We start from the raw sequence: 19,288 nt of genomic DNA on the forward strand, positions 1-19,288 counted from the left end.
CCTAGTTTTACTTTCAAAGACAAGGGCTGAATTTCTTTCCAGATTGGCACGGATATTGCAGTATCGACAGTTTTGGGGAACTTTCCTCCCCCCTACTAGTAGTACAGTACGTACAGGACTTAACATCAACGCGCCACAACAGCGTGGAAATTCACTTCACCCGGAGAAGTCGCTGCCCCTCCTACCATGCTCCTTATAACAAGAACACAACTTCTCTGCGTGCGCACATACCTCTTTTCACTGTTTCGAGACGGAAAGAGAGGCAGATCTACCTAATCTAGAACTATGAGTTCTGTGGAGCGATTGTTTGATGAGTTTGGACACTTTGGAAGGTAACAACTTTATATGCCAACATCTGTGGTATAGAAGAATACCTTAATGACGCACCTTTTTATAATACGCCACTGTGTGGTGTATTCGTGTTAAATACAGTGATTTCTGTTCGCACAATTCCTGAATATACTGTATACTTTGTTCAGTTTTCTCTTTTGACTTTGTTTAGGAAGACGGAACGTTTAGCACAATAAGAATCTCGTATAAAATAATTCATTAAGCTTTTTTTTTTTTTGGTCAGGCACTACAGTATTAGTTTTTTCTATGAGAATTTAACCACTTCTAGTCCTATATTTAAAAGAATATTCCGATTGCCTTGCAGCCCGTACAGTCCAAAAAGGAAATCTGTGTTATTAAATAGCATAAGATCAGTACCCCGAGTAATCACTTGTTGTAGTAAATCATTCTTTTGGAATGTAAGTATATTGATTAATGTGTGATTAATTCCTTATTAATAGACATATTTTGATTATTTTTCTTATAGCACAAACTAGTGCTAAAACTGGTTTCGAGCTATTTAGTTGTGTTCCCGAGCTTTTCTGCCTTCAGTAGGCCTTTGCACAACCTTGTAATATATTTCTTAATGGTCAGAAATAGCCTCGTTTAGAAAACCAAAACTGCAGCAGCAATGTTAATTCGTCTGGTACTTGAACACATGTCAGAAATATATCATGACGAACTGGTGGAATGAGAACTACTGCCGGACATTGAAGTGCTGTAAATAGACTTGACTGAGACTGCAGGCAGTGCCCTGACTGAGCACTGTTTGGACAGTAATTGGAAGATTGCTTTGAGAAGCTGTGTAAACACATTACATGTATATACAATATTTTGTAGTACAGTACTTCCACCTGGCTGAACTAGTTCCAGGTTACAATGCTCACCATGCCTCGATTTACAGTTTATCCAGTGTTAAAACTTCTCAGTCAATCTCACGACACTATCTTACTTGATAGAGAAAGGTAACCAGTCCGGTGATTTGTAGCACACTTTACTTCAATAGAACATCTGATGGAGTGAATTAGTTTGTCTGCATCGATTTGAGAACACCTTCATTTAGGTGGAGAGCATTTAGGTGAACACAATGTTCTCCAGCTACTCTGGTAATAGGATTATGAAGGGTACTTGGCATTGTCTTAAAACCTACTATACATTTTCTTCACTTTTTAGAACTCTTTCAACAAGCAACAACAGTCCTTTTATATTATATTATATTTATATATCAAATTTTCAGAAAGGAAGTTCTATAAGATGATTGATTCTTCAATTGCGGGGGGGGTTCTAAATTAATGTATTAAGAGCTGGTTAATAGAAAATTGAGGTAATGCTGGCTAACTAGTTGAGTAGCTCAGGGATCTGTATTTGAACCATTGTTATTCCTAATTTATATTCCTGCTATACATTCTGGTGTGGTCAGTAAGCTAGTGCACATATTGTACAAAATAAGAGGATAAGTACAAACTGTGGGAGGACTAAACAAAATTCAAAAGCCTCAAATTCCTGGCAAACAATTGTCAGGTGATGCTTAATATATAAATAAATCAGAGGACCCAAATAGAAAATATGAGGAATTGCATTTAACACAGAACAGGCAGCTGTTCATTACACAAAGGGTTGTTGGTGCCTGTGCTAAGCTACTCCGCCATTTTGATGAAACTGATACCCCGACTTCTTTCAAGAAATGGATTCTGGAGCAGCTGAATGGCTTTCGATAACATCATGTTCTCCCAATTATTGTGAAAACAGACGTCAAAGTAAGCAGCAGTGTGTAATCATGGCCTTGGGTAAGGCCCAAGCTTTGAAAGCTTTTGGAAGGTTTGCTTTGTTTATTTTAGTCTTTTACATGCTTGACCAAGTAACCTTGACACAATATAATACAAAAAACCAAAGAAACCTAAAAACTTTCCCACATAGCTAATATCAGGTTGTTCATTTGTGTGCTAATCCTGTATAAAATGACAAGATTAACATGTACGGTCCAAAACGAATGAAAGATTCATTCATGTTGTTCCTCTAAATACTATATATTTAATTTACAAAACATATGATGGGAAATGGATGAAGTGAACATACATAGACATGTAAGCCAGTTTGTGAATTGCAGGTCTTTTTGTAACATTTATACAATGCCCAGATAAATAGTTATTACTTCGTATTATGAGCTTATTTTAAGATGAAAAATGGATGGTAAAAAAACATTTCAACTTTCAATATATGTTTGTATTGTGTAGGCCTTTCCATTTTAAGAAATAAATTGGAAAGAAATCAAGGGAAAATTTAAATTAACCTTAAGGTATAAATGTTTTGTAGGACTTCAGTTCTTGCTACTGTTAATCTCTAGTGTGCATAAACTATGAAAGGAACAAATGTATCCATAGGGTAAAATAATATTACTTTTTATTATTAAAATAAAAGAATTACCTAAAGAAAAAAGCATTGCGGCATATCTCCTCTCTTCCCAGATTATACGTACAAGACAATCCTATGTAGTCCAGGTTGTTCTAAAATGCCAAACAAGTTATGATACACATTTTGGTCATGTTAGGTTTTCAGTGTTGAGAATCTCCCTAGTTAGAAAAAATGTTCTTTAATATGTGCAGGATCTTGTCTTTAGTAACCTTTGAGTGGCCATTTCAGTTGTCATTTTCTCAATGGAAAAACATCTGAGCAACCTTTACTGTTACACAAGTTACTGTTTAATGTATCTGAATTTCTATTTAAAGAACAATATGAATGCAAAACACTTTTTACACTTATTTTGTTGTTCTAAAATTAAGTTCAACAAATGGTGTTAAATAGGTGTGGGAGGAGGTCAAACTGTAATCTCACACTTCCGTAAAACTACTCGCCAGCTGCCCACAACTCTGTGGCCATCTTGTCTCCCACCCCTCTCTCACTCATTCTGTGTTAGTCAGAAGGTTGTAATGGCTCTGAGCTTTGGCCAGGGTTGCCATTGCCTCAAACAAGTGAGTTAATGCCAGTTTAAAGTATGAGTATGCTATCCTTTTATACTGCTTTTGTCAGATTGTAGAGTTAAAATGAGAATTTTTCAGAACTATTAACGTAGTTTATCACAAGAATTTTCACATCTACATTTTGTAAATGGTGATATAAACAATTCTAGCAGTTGCTTTGAGTCTATAGGAAAGTGTGCAATCTTTTGTTGAAGTCTCTTTCAGTAAAATGCTATCTAAAGTACTTGTATGTCAAAAATGACCACAACAGTAAGTTGTATAGGACGTTTAAAGCAGACAGAACTATTACCATGAGAAAAGTGAGAGACTTCAAATTTCAAGTTAATACAATTCAGCATACACTGTTGAGGGGATTCGATGGCACAAATTAGATTTACATGCAGTACTATCTTGCGGATGCTGTCTATACTTAGGACCCTAGGCAAGATCTTGGGAAAGGGGGCCCTCCAGATCAAGATTCGCACATAAACTACTATTATCAGCTCCAACCCCGACTTTTTACCATTTTTCCAGCTGAAGAACACAAGAACTTATGAAGAAGAACCACATTTTATAAAGATAGTATTAATGTATCCTGTATAACATACATTATTAGCACAGCAGCCACTGGAGGGATTTTTTGACTCGCATTTAAACGTCCCAATTAAAATAGTGTTGCACAATGGTGATTGCCTATGTCAAAGACCAATCCTGGTCCTCTAGTAGAATAAGAAAACATTTAATGTTATACTGAATATACAGTAAATCACTAGATACCTATTTAATAGTCTGAGTGATAGTTAATTAAATATCTTGTAAGTTGTCTAGAAAATAAAGCATTTCAGAAGGTGCATTTTGGGATGGTACAAAAGCACACCAGGGGGGTAATAAAGGTAAACACTAGCCACACAACTTCTTCATTGTGAATATACATTATATAGGGTAAGGTCTGTAATGCCTGCAGACTTGATATGCTCAGTGGAACCAGTGATTTTAAAACTGGAAAACCTATTTTTGAGTTCTGCTAATTCTTCAGTGTGGATTATTGTTACCTAACAATAGTGTAAGAATGTATATTTTTTTTCTTTTCAGGTTCCAGGCCTGTGTGTACTTCGCAGCTGTCTTTCAGTCTATCGCTTGTGGTATTCATTACCTAGCATCAGTGTTTCTGGCTTCAACTCCCAAATTTGTCTGCACTGCTCCTGGCAACATCACTTCTGTCCTGTATGGCAATTACAGTGGAGCAGCGCTCGATGACATCTGGGAGTACTGGTCTGCAGAGAAGAGCTATGTTCTGGTGGAGACGGCAAATGGAGAGCAGTGGGAGCTCGCACAGTGCGGCCGTGCCAAGAGAACTAGCGACGCAGACTTTGTGTACGAGTTCAGTGGCAATAAAACCGTGTACTCCTGTTCGGGCAGTTACATCTACGATCAGAGCGAAGTTCAGCAGAGCATTGTGACAGAATGGGACTTGGTTTGTGAGAAAGAGTGGCTTGCTAAGCTGTCCCAGCCCACTTTCATGCTTGGAGTACTCATTGGAGCCCTCATTTTTGGAGACATTGCAGATAGGTATCTTGTTCTTCTATGTTCTTTGACATCACTTGTCCATTGTCAGATCGAATATACGGTGTGAAATGCAGAGAGGAAGAACGTGTCGTGTTCCGTGGTGACCACGGCTCCCAGCTGTGGAGACTTCAGAAGTTAACAAGCAGCAGCTGTGAGCGGGCTTATAATCTTATAACAGCGAGAGAGAGATCGCTGTTGAGCTACAGCACCTGTGAGACTCGGCTGCTGTCAGTGCTTTGTGGTGGAGCAAGGCTGCAGCCTGCCTTTCTGCTCTTGCTCAATGCAGTTAGTGTCCTGGAAAGGGACAAGAGTGAGAATGAGTGTTAGAATCCAAGCCAGGGATTGGAGACTTGAGAGAGGGAGTTCAATAGAGCCAGCATTACTCACACTCCCGCCTGAGAGCGTGTGAGAGTGAGAGGATCCCCTTAATCACCCAAAAATTCAAAAGTAGACAGCTGCTTAGATCCACTTCTTTTGCACAACACTCGATTCATTTTACAAAAGCTAATTCAATCTAACAGTTGTGTTGACTATTTGTTATCATATCTCAAGAACCCAATCAAGCTCATCCTGTGCTCTACCTCCTGGTTCCACTCCCTTTTGTTCCACCTTTCCTATGTTTATCATGTGCTCCCTGTAAGTAACTTTTTCTCATCATTGATAGTGTGCTTAGCTTATTTGAGTCAAGGCCAAGTGTTGGATCTGCACAGCCTGATCCTTTCTGTCCCTTCTATTAACCCCCTGGCAATAGCCCAGGCAGGTTACCTATGTCCCTCTATGTACAGTTTACTTCAGCAGAGCCTGATGGTGTCTCCGATCTGATGTTTATGGTAACTTGTTCTCCTCTTACAGCCTCAGCCATTCCCTATTGGAAGGGCCTGAATGGGGTGGGGGGTTGTTTCGATTTGAACAGGGGGAACTATTTCCTGAACCCTGTTCTAGCACTGGTGATATAAATGGGATGGGGGTGGGGTTCTACTAAAACCCTTGTTTCTTTTCCCAACTAAAATTATGGAAAATTGACCTGTAATCATACTTCTATAACAAAAGAAAAAGCTGTTGCCAGAAACTAGCCCTGAGGACCCTGCAGTGGCAAGTTTCCAGTGTCTTAGTGTGCCTTGAGTTATGCATGCCGAACATTACAGGGTCTGAAGGCCTCGTAGCTGTTTATTGTTCTGGACTGCACACTCCATCTTCTTGAATATTTGTTCAGGCAGCGTAATTGTAGGCACCTGCAGCTTAAGCCATGCCTCCTGGTTCTCAGTCTTCAGGCAGCTCTGCACTCCACCCTCCAACAAGGTTGCAATGACATTAACCCCCTACCATGAAGGAGCCTTACCCTTGTGCGTAGAACATAGATTCTAGTAGCACAAGACAATACAAGACTCATGCACGTTGGCGACACTTGTAGAGTTCGAGTCCTTAATTGCTGTAGAAGAGATGACAATTGTACTGATTTTGTTTAGCATACAACCATTGCCACAGGAGCTCAGTGCAGTACTCATTTTGGTCACCTGACTGAATTATCTAACAGATTTGTCCATGTTCTTTGGTTCCTCCTACAACATTCAGTAACTTATAGGAGATAACGTATAAATCATATTGTTCAATGACAAGATGAGATATAATACAAAGTATCAATCGAGACTAAAGCAATAAGATAGATTCTGGGGCTTGTTTTCTTTGTTTGTATGCTGTAGTATGGAGCAACACAAAACAAGATAACGCTGGCAGACAGCATGCTGCTGCAGCTGCTAGCTGTGGTTTGGCCTGGGCCTAGTGTACACGCCTTCTGGGGGTGGGGGTGCAGTATGTCACCCAGAAATCTCTACCTCCCTGCTTGCGCTGGTACAGTATTGCCTTACAGCTTCAACTAATATCCTCCCATCCTGGTTCCCATTCTTGCTGTTCCTTTACAGCCAACTGGTATTACTTCTGCAAGCCTTCTTTGCACTGGCTGTGCTGTCTCTCAAATTCTGTTTCAAACTGCACATTCTTTTTGCCATTATTCCATATCTTGTAATGTATGCAGCTGAACTCGACCCTGGAAATCCTATCCTTAGATTGAAATACTTTTTTTTTCTTTCCCAGTATTCTTAATGTAATAACCTACAGTTGCAATGGAGGAAGGCTGTAAAAGAGGCATATCACTTCACTTGCACACATTCTCTGCACTGCTGTTTTAGACAATGCACAAATACGCCTCCACAAAACATGTTCTGGTCTAAGGTCTTTTCTTACCTCATTTTAGCTCTTGGAGTTTCTCCACTGGAAGTGGGTCAGCACTGTCCAGTGTTTAGAACCAGCTTCTCTTGGTGAGTTATGGAAACTTACTGGTTCACTGAATTAAATTCCCTAGAAATGGTGGTATTTGATGTTTTCATCATCTTGGATTAATACATCTGATTATACTTTAATGTTGATCTACATAGGTTTGAATCCTCTTTGGCAAGCTTGTGCTCCTCAGAATATTATAATTCCCGGATCACAACACACGATTATGAAGTTACAGTAATTGCTTTAAAATTCAGTCTATGGTTTATACAGTAAAATGATCTAGATATTTTTACATTCTTCTCCAATTCAGAAGTGTAATTTCACTACAAAGGGAATTGAATTTCTATTTATAGCCCATCATCAAAGATGGGCATTATAATTATTTTTATTATTCTTACATTAGTAGACAAATAAACTGACCTTTTTATGAATAATTCATCCATCCGTTTTGAAATAATCACTTGGTACAATAATGATTCCCAGTGAACCAGAGCCTAATCTACAAACAGTGGGTGCAAGGTAGAATAGAACCTGAATGGTTACATTTATACAGACAGCAATTTAGATACATCAGTTAATCAAGACAGATTTTCTTTGGGCTGTGGAAGGAAAACGGAGCACCTCGAGAAGATGTGAATAGCACCAGTGAGAACATGCAAACTCCACACAGATGTGTCAGTGGACTAGAATCAAACTGAGGACCCAGGATAGTTTGGACTGAATTATCAGACCTTATCATTATGCTGCCTGAACAATCATTTTTTGAGTGGTGCCTTCCACGATATTCTCTGATGATCATCAATAAAAGCAAAAAAGGGCCTGAAAACACATTTAATCAAATTAATTAAACATGATTAAAAGCTACAAAAGTGAGTTTTGACAGCATTTGAAAGTGCAGACTAACTTGTCTAATATCGGCTGGGAAATCATTCCTCAGTCTTGGAGCAGCATCACTGTCTCCTAAGGTTCAGAGCCTATTTTGGGGAATTGATAAAAGGCCAGAGTCCACTGGGTGCAAACGGCGAGTTGAAAATAAGTTTGCAGATGTAGTCGGGAGCCAAACCATTCAGTCCTTTTAAAGTGAGCAGCAATATTTCTAATTCTATTCTGATATCCTCAAGGAACCAGCACAAGGAGGCTTAATTGTCAGTTCTGTTAATGCCTTACAGTGGGACTATGTGAAAGAAGTAGACTCGGGGAAACTTTTCCACTTGTGCTATTATAAATATAAAGCTAATCAGTCATCCCAGCCAATTTCAGAGATAGTCTGATTCATTACTGTAATTACCTTTATACAGTAAGGCCTGGGTCATTCTGGCAAAAAATATGGTCTTTGGAGCCCCCTATATAATAACCAACAGGGTCATATGTAATTGGGTAAAATGTATGAACAGGTAATTGGATTCAGTGGCCTGCCTGAGGAGGGTACTGATGCGCTAGGCACTATCTTGTACTGTATATACAAATAGACAAGCCATCAGTACTTGTTTTTTACTGCACAACTTGCCACTGAAAACAGGGCATTTAACAATTCAAAAAACATTCTGCAGAGAACTATTCAGAACATTATATTAGCATATAGGAAGTTTCTGGTCTTTGACTGCCGTGCAGTGATGGGGTAGTTTAACTTTAGTAGAACAATTAGGAATTGGAACAGTCAATTGCAAGGGTTCTTGTATGGCTGCAATGAAACAATTGCATAAAACAAAAAGCAATATACTGTATGCACATGAATTCGAAGTGCAATTTTATTAATACAAGGACTAAACATGCTTTACAAACCAATATAAGAGTAAACATGTTTGGAATAATAGTTCTTAAGGTTTGTAATGTAAACCTTAAATTTGTAGTCATTCAGAATATGGACAGGTCTGAAGGTCTCATGGGGAGACAGAGTTGAAACTGGATTCATGGCAGCTGTGTCCAGTCTTCTTCCACAGGCTCGGTGCCAGAGGCTGTCCTGTTAATGTGAAGCAAAGAGCAAGACATTTTGTTTAGTCTCGTGTCAAAGACCACTCCTCACAGGGGAAGGATTCCACTTAGAACTGCTCTTAAGTAGCTTTTTAGCAATTTGTGTACACAAGTGAGTTCTAGGTGGGAGAAACTCAGGAAGTCCATTTGCCCTTGTTGTACTGTAGCTGCTAAACCGACGTATATTTCGATATACGAGTTGCAAGCAACAACCACAAGGTAGGGTACACCCTGGACAAGACACCTGTCCATGGTAGAGCACACACAGAGACAGACATGCACACTCACACCAGGGCCAATTGTCTGAGAAACCAGTTAACCTGCCATTATGTGTTTAGACTGTGGGAAGAAACCAGAGCGCCTGGAGAAAACCAATACGAACATGGGGAGAACATACAAACTCCACACAGACAGCACCTCTGGTCTGGGATTGAGCCCAGTACTGCTCACCTGTTCTACCTAAAAAAAACATTCTAATAAGAAATATATGTTACAGGCAATATCATATAAAAATGTGATACAATGTCCTTAATACACAGCTGTTTATTTATTTAAATTTATTGTGGTACATTTTTAGGTAAGTTTGAAGAATTCTGATCTGCTGTTTTAAGTATTCTGTGAAAACTTGCATGTTATAGAGAGCTAAAAATAAAAACCTTGTGAGAGCGCGCAAACTTTGTATTCCAGAGTTGGGACATTGCAGTGTAATCTTTACAAGTAAACTCATTTTCTTTCCCTTTTTATGCAAAGATTAGAGAGGAATTCAAGAAGTAGTGTGATGTTTCATTATATGTGTATTGGTAGCAAGATACTTTTTCCATAGAATGTATCATCCACCCATCTGTTATTGCTTTATCCAATACAAGGTCGCATTGTTTTTTTCTTCCAGAGTGGGGAGACGGCCAGTCTTGATGTTTACAAGCTTGTGCCAGTTTGGTTTTGGAATTATAGTTGCTTTTACATTCAACTATTATTTCTTTGTTGTCATTCGTTTCATCTTGGCTATGGTAAGTGTAAACATTGTCTGCAGAATTTGTATATTTACAAGAAATGATAAAGGAGAATGTGGAGGAGTGTAGCTTGAAGTCAGTCATTCATACAATTTTGTTTAAATAATAAGTAACATTTATAATTTGGATAATCTTTATTTTTTAATTAACATGATTGAAATATGGACATCAGATTGGCGTGGTAACTTGTACTACTGCCTCAGATTTTGAGTCCTGAATTTCAGACTGGAGAACCATCTGTGTTGAGTCTGCATGTTATCTGAAGAATAATGTGGGCTTGCACCAGGTGCTCCAGTTTCCTCCCATCTTCCAGAGATGCTGGCTAGTTCAATTGGTGTCTCTAAACTGTTTCTGTGTGCATGTGCACTGCAGTAGAGTGACCCTTACTAGGAATAAGCAGCTTTTCTGATAATGGATGAATGAATTTGGACTTCCCAAGAGGCACAACCAGTAAATATCCTTGTTCAGACCATACATTGAGGTCTAGAGTCTTGGCTTTGTCGGTGGGCTAACCACTGTGGAGATTACACCACAACAAACACTTTATCTTGCAGTGTTATGGTACTTGTAAGATCAACACTATTCTTTCATTCAGTGCTGTAAGTTGCTCTACACTCCTATACTTAGTATGGAGTGAAAGATGAGTGAAAGATGACACATACAGTAAGATGTTTTTAACTTGAGCAGAATAGCCTCTACTGGCCCAACAAAGTCCAAGAGCATAAGGAAGAACCGAGCAAAAAAGCAGAAATAACTTTGAGATTTTTTAAATTAAAACTCGCTTAACCAGTTTCTTCCATTTGGGGTATGTCGAGGGAAAATAATAATTTTCCTTTCTTTATGCACAAACGGGCAGGTCCAGCCAATTCTGGGTTAGACGTGGTTTATCTTAATTGATTTCACTTTATTTAGTGCACACGTATTCTTTTCACTGTCATAGTTGTGGCACTTCTGTATCTTTTCAATTGGGGCAGTTTGTTTTACATGGGAGGTTTGTGATTATATCCACAATATACGAGAAAAGGCTTGGCGGATTGGCAGGAACTTCCAATGGACCTGTTAGTCCATTTAATAAAGTCGGCAAGCCACATAATGGATACTGGGTAATCATGATGCTACCCACTTGCTTTCTGTTGATTTCATATCTCACAATAGTGTTTAGAAGTGTAGAAATGACTGGCAAACACGTATGCTTAAAGAGGGGAGTAGGGTGTTGGACTCTATCTTACCTGGCTGTACTTTATTCCAGCAGTGTTTGGGACCCTCCATGGGGATGGTGGAAGATTGGTTATCCGTAAATGGATGGGATGAAGCTGGTTGAGATCCCTAGGCTTTCTGTGCACAAGCAACTCTTGTTATCTGGTTGGTTACTTGTGTTATTGTCAGGAAGGGCCATGTCAATTACAGATAGAATCAGAGTAGTCTCCTTTTTGGGCTCAGTGTTCCCCTTGAAAACGGCAGATGGCTGACTGCATATTAGGATAGGACATGTTGTCTTTGTTAGTTTTTAAGAGCTACAGTAAGGGATCCAGTTGAAAAGAAATCGGCTACAAGCTATTGTGTATGAGGAATAACATAAAGGATAATTTACTGTTTGAGCCTCATGGATTTAAGGATTAAAACCAATTTTTAGAAAAAAATGGAAAAAAGACTGAGTAATTCTGAGAATATGTGATTCTCTGTCTCCTGATTTTAAAATAAGACAATGTTTTGTTCCCCAGACGATTTCAATATAGATGATTACTGTTTTTACTTTTCCTGAGTAGGTTTCGAGTGGCTACCTGGTGGTGTGTTTTGTCTATGTGACGGAATTCACTGGGAATAAAGTTCGCACCTGGACCTCCATGCACGTCCATGCTGCCTTTGCAGTTGGGGTTATGGTGGTGGCCTTGGTTGGATACCTGGTCCGTGTCTGGTGGATCTATCAGATCGTCCTGTCCTTGAGCACACTCCCCTTCCTCTTCATCTGCTGGAAGCTACCTGAGACCCCATTTTACTTGTTGGCCAAGGGAAAGTACCAAGAAACTCAAGACCTGCTGGACACCATCACCTGGGTCAATGGCATAAATCGCTCTTGCAAGGTGTCAGACCTGCTAGAATCTGATGGGGAAACAATGCTTGAGAGAAATGAGGTGACAAAACAGAAGAGGCTCAGTATTTTGGACCTCTTTGGCTCCTTGAAGATGGCAGGGAGATCCATCACCGTGTGGCTGGTTTGGTTTATTGGAAGTTTAGGCTATTATGTCTTCTCTCTGGGGTCTGTTAATCTTGGAGGAAACCAGTTTGTGAACCTATTTCTTGCAGGTAGGAACAATATTTTAATTTATTGTAACAGACTCTTACTTTGTTCCAGAACTGATCTTTTCTGATTTCTGTTTATGGACACAGCCATTTGTTTTTTAATTGCAAGGACCTTTTTGTAATATTAACACAATAATATGTCTGAGCCATATCATGTATTTTGTACATGATATGTTCCTGGAATGTACATCCTTGCCTTCTTTAAAATGCTTTTCATTAATTATATAAATTAAGGATCACTTGCTATTCTGATATTGACAGAACATTAATACTAAAAAGGGGTTAATGCATGAATTTACAACCTTTTCACTTTAGCGTGTTACTCAAGAATCTGTCTGTTCTATATAAAATCTATATATACTCGCCCAAATAGGATTTTCCTGTTTTATCTTGGCTCACATTGACCTCTGTACCCACATGGGGAGAAGTTCAGACAGTATCCTCTGAACCGCCCACCTATTGACGGTTTTTAGTAACGGGTTTTTTTGATGAAGCTAGAGCAAAGTCCAGGAGGCTCAGTGGTGATTGAAGATAGGTATGTCCCTCACCAATGTCACCACAAGCTTCCAGACACCTGGGAAATCTCAGGACTTACCATTTTGCTGGCACCTAAGTGAGGCCAGGTCAGCTAGTCCCAACTTAAAGCCCAGAGGGCTAATTGTGCATTGCCACTTGGAGAATCAGTCATAATTACTAACAAATGACATGAGAGAGGCTTGCATTTGTGATGTCCTTACCACAAACTGTGTTTTTTTTCTGCTTCAACAGGCAAAATAAAGGATAAAGCAAACACTTTATGAGTAGACCACCCAAGCTGGGGATATGATTGTTTTAACATTGTAGTGTGTAAATTCAGGTCTTTTGTATGCTTTTTAAAATACTTTATCGATCTTCATTAACTCAAGAGGCCTTAAGAACAGTTAAATGACATTTGGTGTAGTAATTTAAAATGAAACCAAAAGCAAACTAGGTTATACTTTGTAGTAATAGCTTACGCAGTATCTCCAATACATATGTGGACTACTCAGCAGAAAATGTGACTTTCCTGAGCTATAATGTCCATAAAAGATTTTATTTTTATACATGGAGAAATGTCATCCAGTAAAATTACTTGTTCCTTTGCAGCCTACGCATGCTGATGCAGCCACCCACCTGAACTATCCAGTAAAAATGCTTGAAATGGATTTTGTTTAAAACAACAATTTATAAAATGGTTTTGAAATCCTTATAAAACTAGATTGTGCTTTCAATCAGTGCACAGCTGTATAGACATAATTTTTCCATGTCTTTAATATTTGATGCAGAGCAGGAAGTTGTCTTATTTGAAGTGTCGCATGATCAGGTGTACTGTATATTGCCTTTTAAAGTGAGACTGACCCTCTATTGATTGCTTGTGTTAATTGTTCTCATTGCCAGGTGCTGTAGAGCTCCCTTCCTACATTGTTGCTTGCTTTGCCATGGACAGGCTTGGGAGAAGGAACACACTGGCTCCATCACTCCTTCTGAGTGGAACAGCATGTGCTCTCATAATAGTAGTGCCAAAGGTACAGTGCCTTGGCTTCTGAAGCACCACAAAACAATGCAGCCTCCGTTTTTTCCTTTTGCTTCTCTTTTCCCCATTTGTTTCAGATTACCGTTTTTTAAATATTGCAAAAAATAATTTACGTAGTACACAGAAATATAATTTGAATGGTGCAGATCATCAAGGGAAGCCCCAGTCATCATTAGAGCTTCGGTGTGCGGTTGTGTTGCCTGTGTGACGTATCCAAAGACAATTGGCTTGAAGGTGGATGGGTTGGGGCCTACGCTTCCACATTTTCCCCTGTGTGTGCTTGTGGGGTTTGTAGCCACAACCCAAGATATGCAAAACACATTTACTGTTCCAAATCAGGTAGGTGTAACAAAAAAAAAAATCAGTGATTCTAAATTTAAAAAAAATCTTCTCACCTTTTAATTCTCCTTCTCACATTCTTCTAATTCTGTGACACCGATTGATTTATTAAGTATTTATTCAGCTTTATTAAGCTTCTGGAAGCATCATAAATTATCTTGCGTCACCTTCTGCTGAGTAGTTAAATAATGACATGAGGTGGTTGTTAGTTATGATGATGACTATGTGCAGCCTTAAAGGGTAATTGGGGAGAATCAGGTGAATATCCAAATCTAAAGTTAAAGGTCTTCTATAGGTAAGCAAATCTCTTTCAAATAAGTGTTTCTAGAAGAACAAACTAAATCTTTTAGACAAATGGCTTTCTTAAATGCTCATTTTTGTAGTATGTCTTCAGGTGAATATACTGTGGGTAGTCCCTTTATTATTCAAATTACTTTTTGTTATTGTTTGATGGAACATTTTCTATTTTCAAAAGAAGCTAGTTTTGAATTCTCCTACCGCTTTATATGTAGCAATTATAAAAAGCGCTAGAAGGCCTTTGTTTATAAAATGCCTTTTCTTTCCTCAGACTATGGTGTAATATAACTGTGATGAATAGTGCCATTCAAAAACATTGGGATAGCAAAGTCAAAATTGTATTTTTGCTTTATAGTCAAGAAAGTTGTATTTATGATGAGATTGCCCCTGAAACTGGGTCACTTGTCTGTTGATCATGTAATGAATGATGTTCCTGAACTTTCCAGAAACATTTTGTCTGCAAAACTTTCCATAGAGTACATAATGGGACTTATGTATTTATCACATAGGAGTTGGTCAAGAGAAAAAAAGTGGAAAAATCTTTGATCGGACAAGTAAATCTCCATATTTAAATTTATTTCCGCAAGAATTATACATGCTTAACAAATAAAATAGAAATCAGAACACACTAAGAACAGGGAATAGCTCAAAATAACTTCAGCAAGGTACTTCTAATGATTTAAGAGCTTGATGAGCTCAGTGCAACTCAGATTTCATTCAGTTATTGTCTACATGGCATAAAGGAATAAGGAACCATTTACTGACCTTTACACTTTAAACTGAAGGTATCCCAATATCTAAGGTCACTTGAATCACTGGGTTGGAGACAAAGCATGTTTTTGTTCTTGTATGCATGTATGCATGAAATTATAAAATGTATATTGTACTTATTTTAGTCTCAATTATTTTGGTCTCAAGATCACAAACTGTTTGAGTAAAGTAAAAATAAGTTATGAATTTGTTATTCCAATACCCATGGAGGGCACTGTATATAATACAGTATATTCTGCATAATGTACAGTGCCCTCCAAATATGTACAGATGTAGCCATTCAGAATGTGCATTAAAATCCTGTAACATGTTACAGGGGCTTCGCTTTTCTGCGGCTTTCTTTGTCGTTGTGATTCACTGGACAAAGACGATCGATAGGTAGCACTTGTGTACGTTAGATGTTAGTGAAAACATGAACCTCCCACAACAAAAATAAATGAAATATTAATACTTTTTTATACTTTTTAAAATCCACTTAATATGTAATAATAATATGCAATCATGTAACTAAAGGGAAATTTGGAAAAAATGTTTCTGAATGTCAAACGTTAAATTATATTTAACTGGTTGGCATCAAATTTAACTTGGTCACCTGTGGTTAATTTGGTAACATTTTGACGTGTTTATGTATATTCTTTTTCCTTTCCTTTCATCATGGAATGAACCTTTACCTGTTCTTTTGCAGCCTATGCATGCTGATGCAGCTACCTACACAAATTTGTTATAGGCTTACTGCTCCGTATCCCTATGATCCGTATCACAATAAGAACCAGGTTTAATTAAAGAACAAGGGTTCCTATGACTGTCAAAAGTACAATCTTCCTTTGCACAGTTTTACATTCATAGCATTAATAGTCCTACTGATTAAAACAGATTTTGATTACATTTTTTTTACTATGGAAAGAAAAGTTCAATGGCTGTAGAAGATGGGGAGAGAGATTTTCTTAAAGCCTTGCTTTATTAAAGGCTGTATTGCCTTTCCCTGTAAAAAAAAGCAAATTGTTATTAAGATATTAGTTTTAGATTTACAGTTGTCTTGGAAATTGTATTTTTAGTGAGGTCACTACTGAAAGTATGTAGGTGTGGTGAAGCATCTTAGTGTACAGTATTTGCTCTTAATTCATAACTGGATTTTGTTGATTAGTGTCCCTGTTGCAGATACTGCTTTTGTGTCTTTGATCAAGGTACTGTACCCCAATTGCTCCAGTGCATCAAGCTGTATAAAAGGAGAATATAAGCTCCAGTCTTTAGTATTGACATGAATTTTTTAAACTTTCATATTGAATCTAAGAAGTTGGTTTACATAGATGTAATGTTTGTTATGCACTTTTACTCAAAAGTATGTTCATTTTCTTCCCAGGACATTGGTGTTTTGGTGATCATTCTAAGCATGACTGGAAAGTTTGCCATTGCAATTGCTTTTGGCCTTATCTACTTGTATACATGTGAGCTCTACCCAACTATAGTGCGGTATGTATATTTTATCAAATCATGAAATTAATTTGAGGACTTGTAATGATATACAGTAGGTGTAATGATTTTATTTAAAATTATATAAGAACTTGGAGAACTCTTAGATCTTTAGATCTCAGCTTTTCATCTGTTGTCTTACAGTAAATTATGTAAAGGAAGTTAATGATACAAAAAATTCAGGTTGCTGCTGCAGGTGTTGGTGGTAAACCAGTAGGTATCTCATCCTTCTGCAGAATTTCCAAACCAGTGCCCCAGTAAAGCGACTGCAGACACTGTTCTGTGCTAAGGAGTTGCTGCTCTGTGGATGAGGTCCTTTGGCCATTTTTCAAAAGAGGGCGATAACCCAGATGTAATCTCAGCAGACACAAGTGTAAACAGTTAAAGAATTCCTGTTTTATTTGCCTGCCTCAGGTCTCTGGCTGTTGGAAGTGGAAGTATGATGTGCCGTATTGGGAGTGTAGTGGCCCCCTTCTGTGTGTATTTATCAAGCGTTTGGACCTTCCTGCCTCAGGTAATACCACGGGGATGTCTCTGACAGCTGCACTAAAAGCCATGCAATTCTTTTGCAAATACAACAGCTACAGAATGAGTTGGGGGGGGGCAGAGTCAATAAACAGTCATAAGAGAGGAACTAGATAATTCTTTGGGGAGATTTCAATCATTTTATTATATGACTGCTTCACAGCTGCCTTTCTCTATTTTTTTTCTTCCATGGTACTGCTAATTTAAACTTTTGATTTTTGTCATTCTTACATTCTGAACTCCTCTTTTGAAAAGTGATTTGTAATTAACATAACATCAGTTAGTTTTTAAAGGTATTCTTTGTCCCACTAAAACTAAAAAGCTAGTTTTTTTTCCAGTCGAAGTTAGCATACATATTCGTTTAATCCCCTGGGATGTTTAGGGGAATGTTTGTGGCAGTGTCTAAGGACCTGTAAAGAAAAGGCCATCCTTTCTGTATGTCTCCCTTTTGTACACTTTATTTTTACAGATTGTTTTCTTTAAAATGCATATTTTAAATAGAAATAGTATTTCTGTTAATTTTATACTGCACTCATGAAACCAAAACTGTAGGTTAGTGAGTGTGAATAAGTATTCATGTATTATCTCTTATTCCCCTTGTAGTTAATTGTGGGGATTCTGGCTTTTGCCATTGGCTTGTTAACTTTGATGCTTCCTGAAACCCTTGGAAATCCTCTAACAACTACCTTTGAAGAAGCAGCAGCTCTGGGATCTAAGGTAACCAAGACAGATAGACAGGTCACTGGAGATCTTGGTGAGAAAATGGAAATGGACTATAATGCTCTAAATATGGTGAAAGCAGATGACCTACACGTCTGAAGAGAAGGGCTTTAATAAATGCCGGGATTGGACTGATTTTGTGCACAAATTTACAATTTTTAACCATTTTTAACGTTCTTCCTGTTAACCTGTCCAACTGAATGAGTTATTTAAATAAGCATTTTAAATTGGAGGTACCAGCCTCACATGTCCTCTTGTCATTTTTGTTTCCTATTCCTAGAAGTGTTAAAAAAAACGTTTGATTACCTGAATGTTATGTGATCTGTATAAATATAATTTCCTTTTATGGTAGGAGGTGGCAGCATCGCCTTCCCAGATTTAATAGACTGTGTTCTGTATTGAGTACAGCTACTCTATTGCAATACGATATGTGGGACTGAAAAACTACCTCTGGCAATTATATCTGATGTACAAAAAACAAACTCTGTCTATCTGGTCCACCAGTGTTACTAATTTAATGACTTAATTTAATTCCCAAAACAGTTCCTAGAATATTTTCTTTATCGTAAAGATATTTTTTCCTTATTAAATACTGATTGTATATTTTGTTCCTAGTTCATTGTGTGAAGTGTTCAGTTGAATCATCATGTTCCTGTTTTGTCCATAAAAAGAAACTCATAATGATAGGGTGGTGGAGGGATTCAGACAGCCTCTGCTTTGTCATTTGCACTACATGCACTATATGGATTATGTAAACTGGCACTTTCCCAAGACTTTGTGTAGCCCGAATCAAGTCCAAAGCGAAACTTTCTTAGCTCTTGCACGAACACATTTAGAGAATTGCCATTCGTGATACTGCAGTGATCCACCCTTATTCACCCTGCCTGTGTCTGTGAGAGAAGAGAAGGCAGCAGAGCAGAACTGCACAGACACCAGGGTGTATTGTCCTTTCATGGCTTACAGGTGCGCGTTTACTAATCACAGATGGTAAAGAGCGAGAACACAGGAGCTCGCAGTTAAAAGAAGGTGGTGGTAAAAGAAGGACATTGTCCCCCATTCATATATTGGGGAAAAAATTAAAATAATGTTGAATGAAAAAATAAAACACAATAACTGGAATAATGAAACATCAATTTAACAATTCGAATTAAACAATAATTTCCGGGATCATCAATGTTCCCAAGGAGCATGGAGGAAAGAAA

The 19,288-nt window shown here is 38.1% G+C and overlaps 1 protein-coding gene across 1 annotated transcript; it reads left to right on the top strand.

Moving 5' to 3' along the window:
* The first annotated feature begins 126 nt into the window (after window positions 1-126).
* Window positions 127-18,689, top strand: slc22a16 (solute carrier family 22 member 16). The gene is made up of 8 exons (XM_088625816.1): window positions 127-332; window positions 4,380-4,856; window positions 9,991-10,108; window positions 11,878-12,415; window positions 13,829-13,956; window positions 16,732-16,841; window positions 17,256-17,355; window positions 17,970-18,689. Exons 1-8 carry the CDS (start codon window positions 286-288, stop codon window positions 18,183-18,185), a joined length of 1,734 nt encoding a protein of 577 aa, XP_088481942.1. The 5' UTR covers window positions 127-285; the 3' UTR covers window positions 18,186-18,689.
* The last annotated feature ends 599 nt before the right edge of the window (window positions 18,690-19,288 follow it).

The sequence above is a fragment of the Lepisosteus platostomus genome, chromosome 3 (assembly GCF_059453375.1).
Source record: "Lepisosteus platostomus isolate fLepPlt1 chromosome 3, fLepPlt1.hap1, whole genome shotgun sequence".
Classification (NCBI taxonomy): Eukaryota; Metazoa; Chordata; class Actinopteri; order Semionotiformes; family Lepisosteidae; genus Lepisosteus; species Lepisosteus platostomus.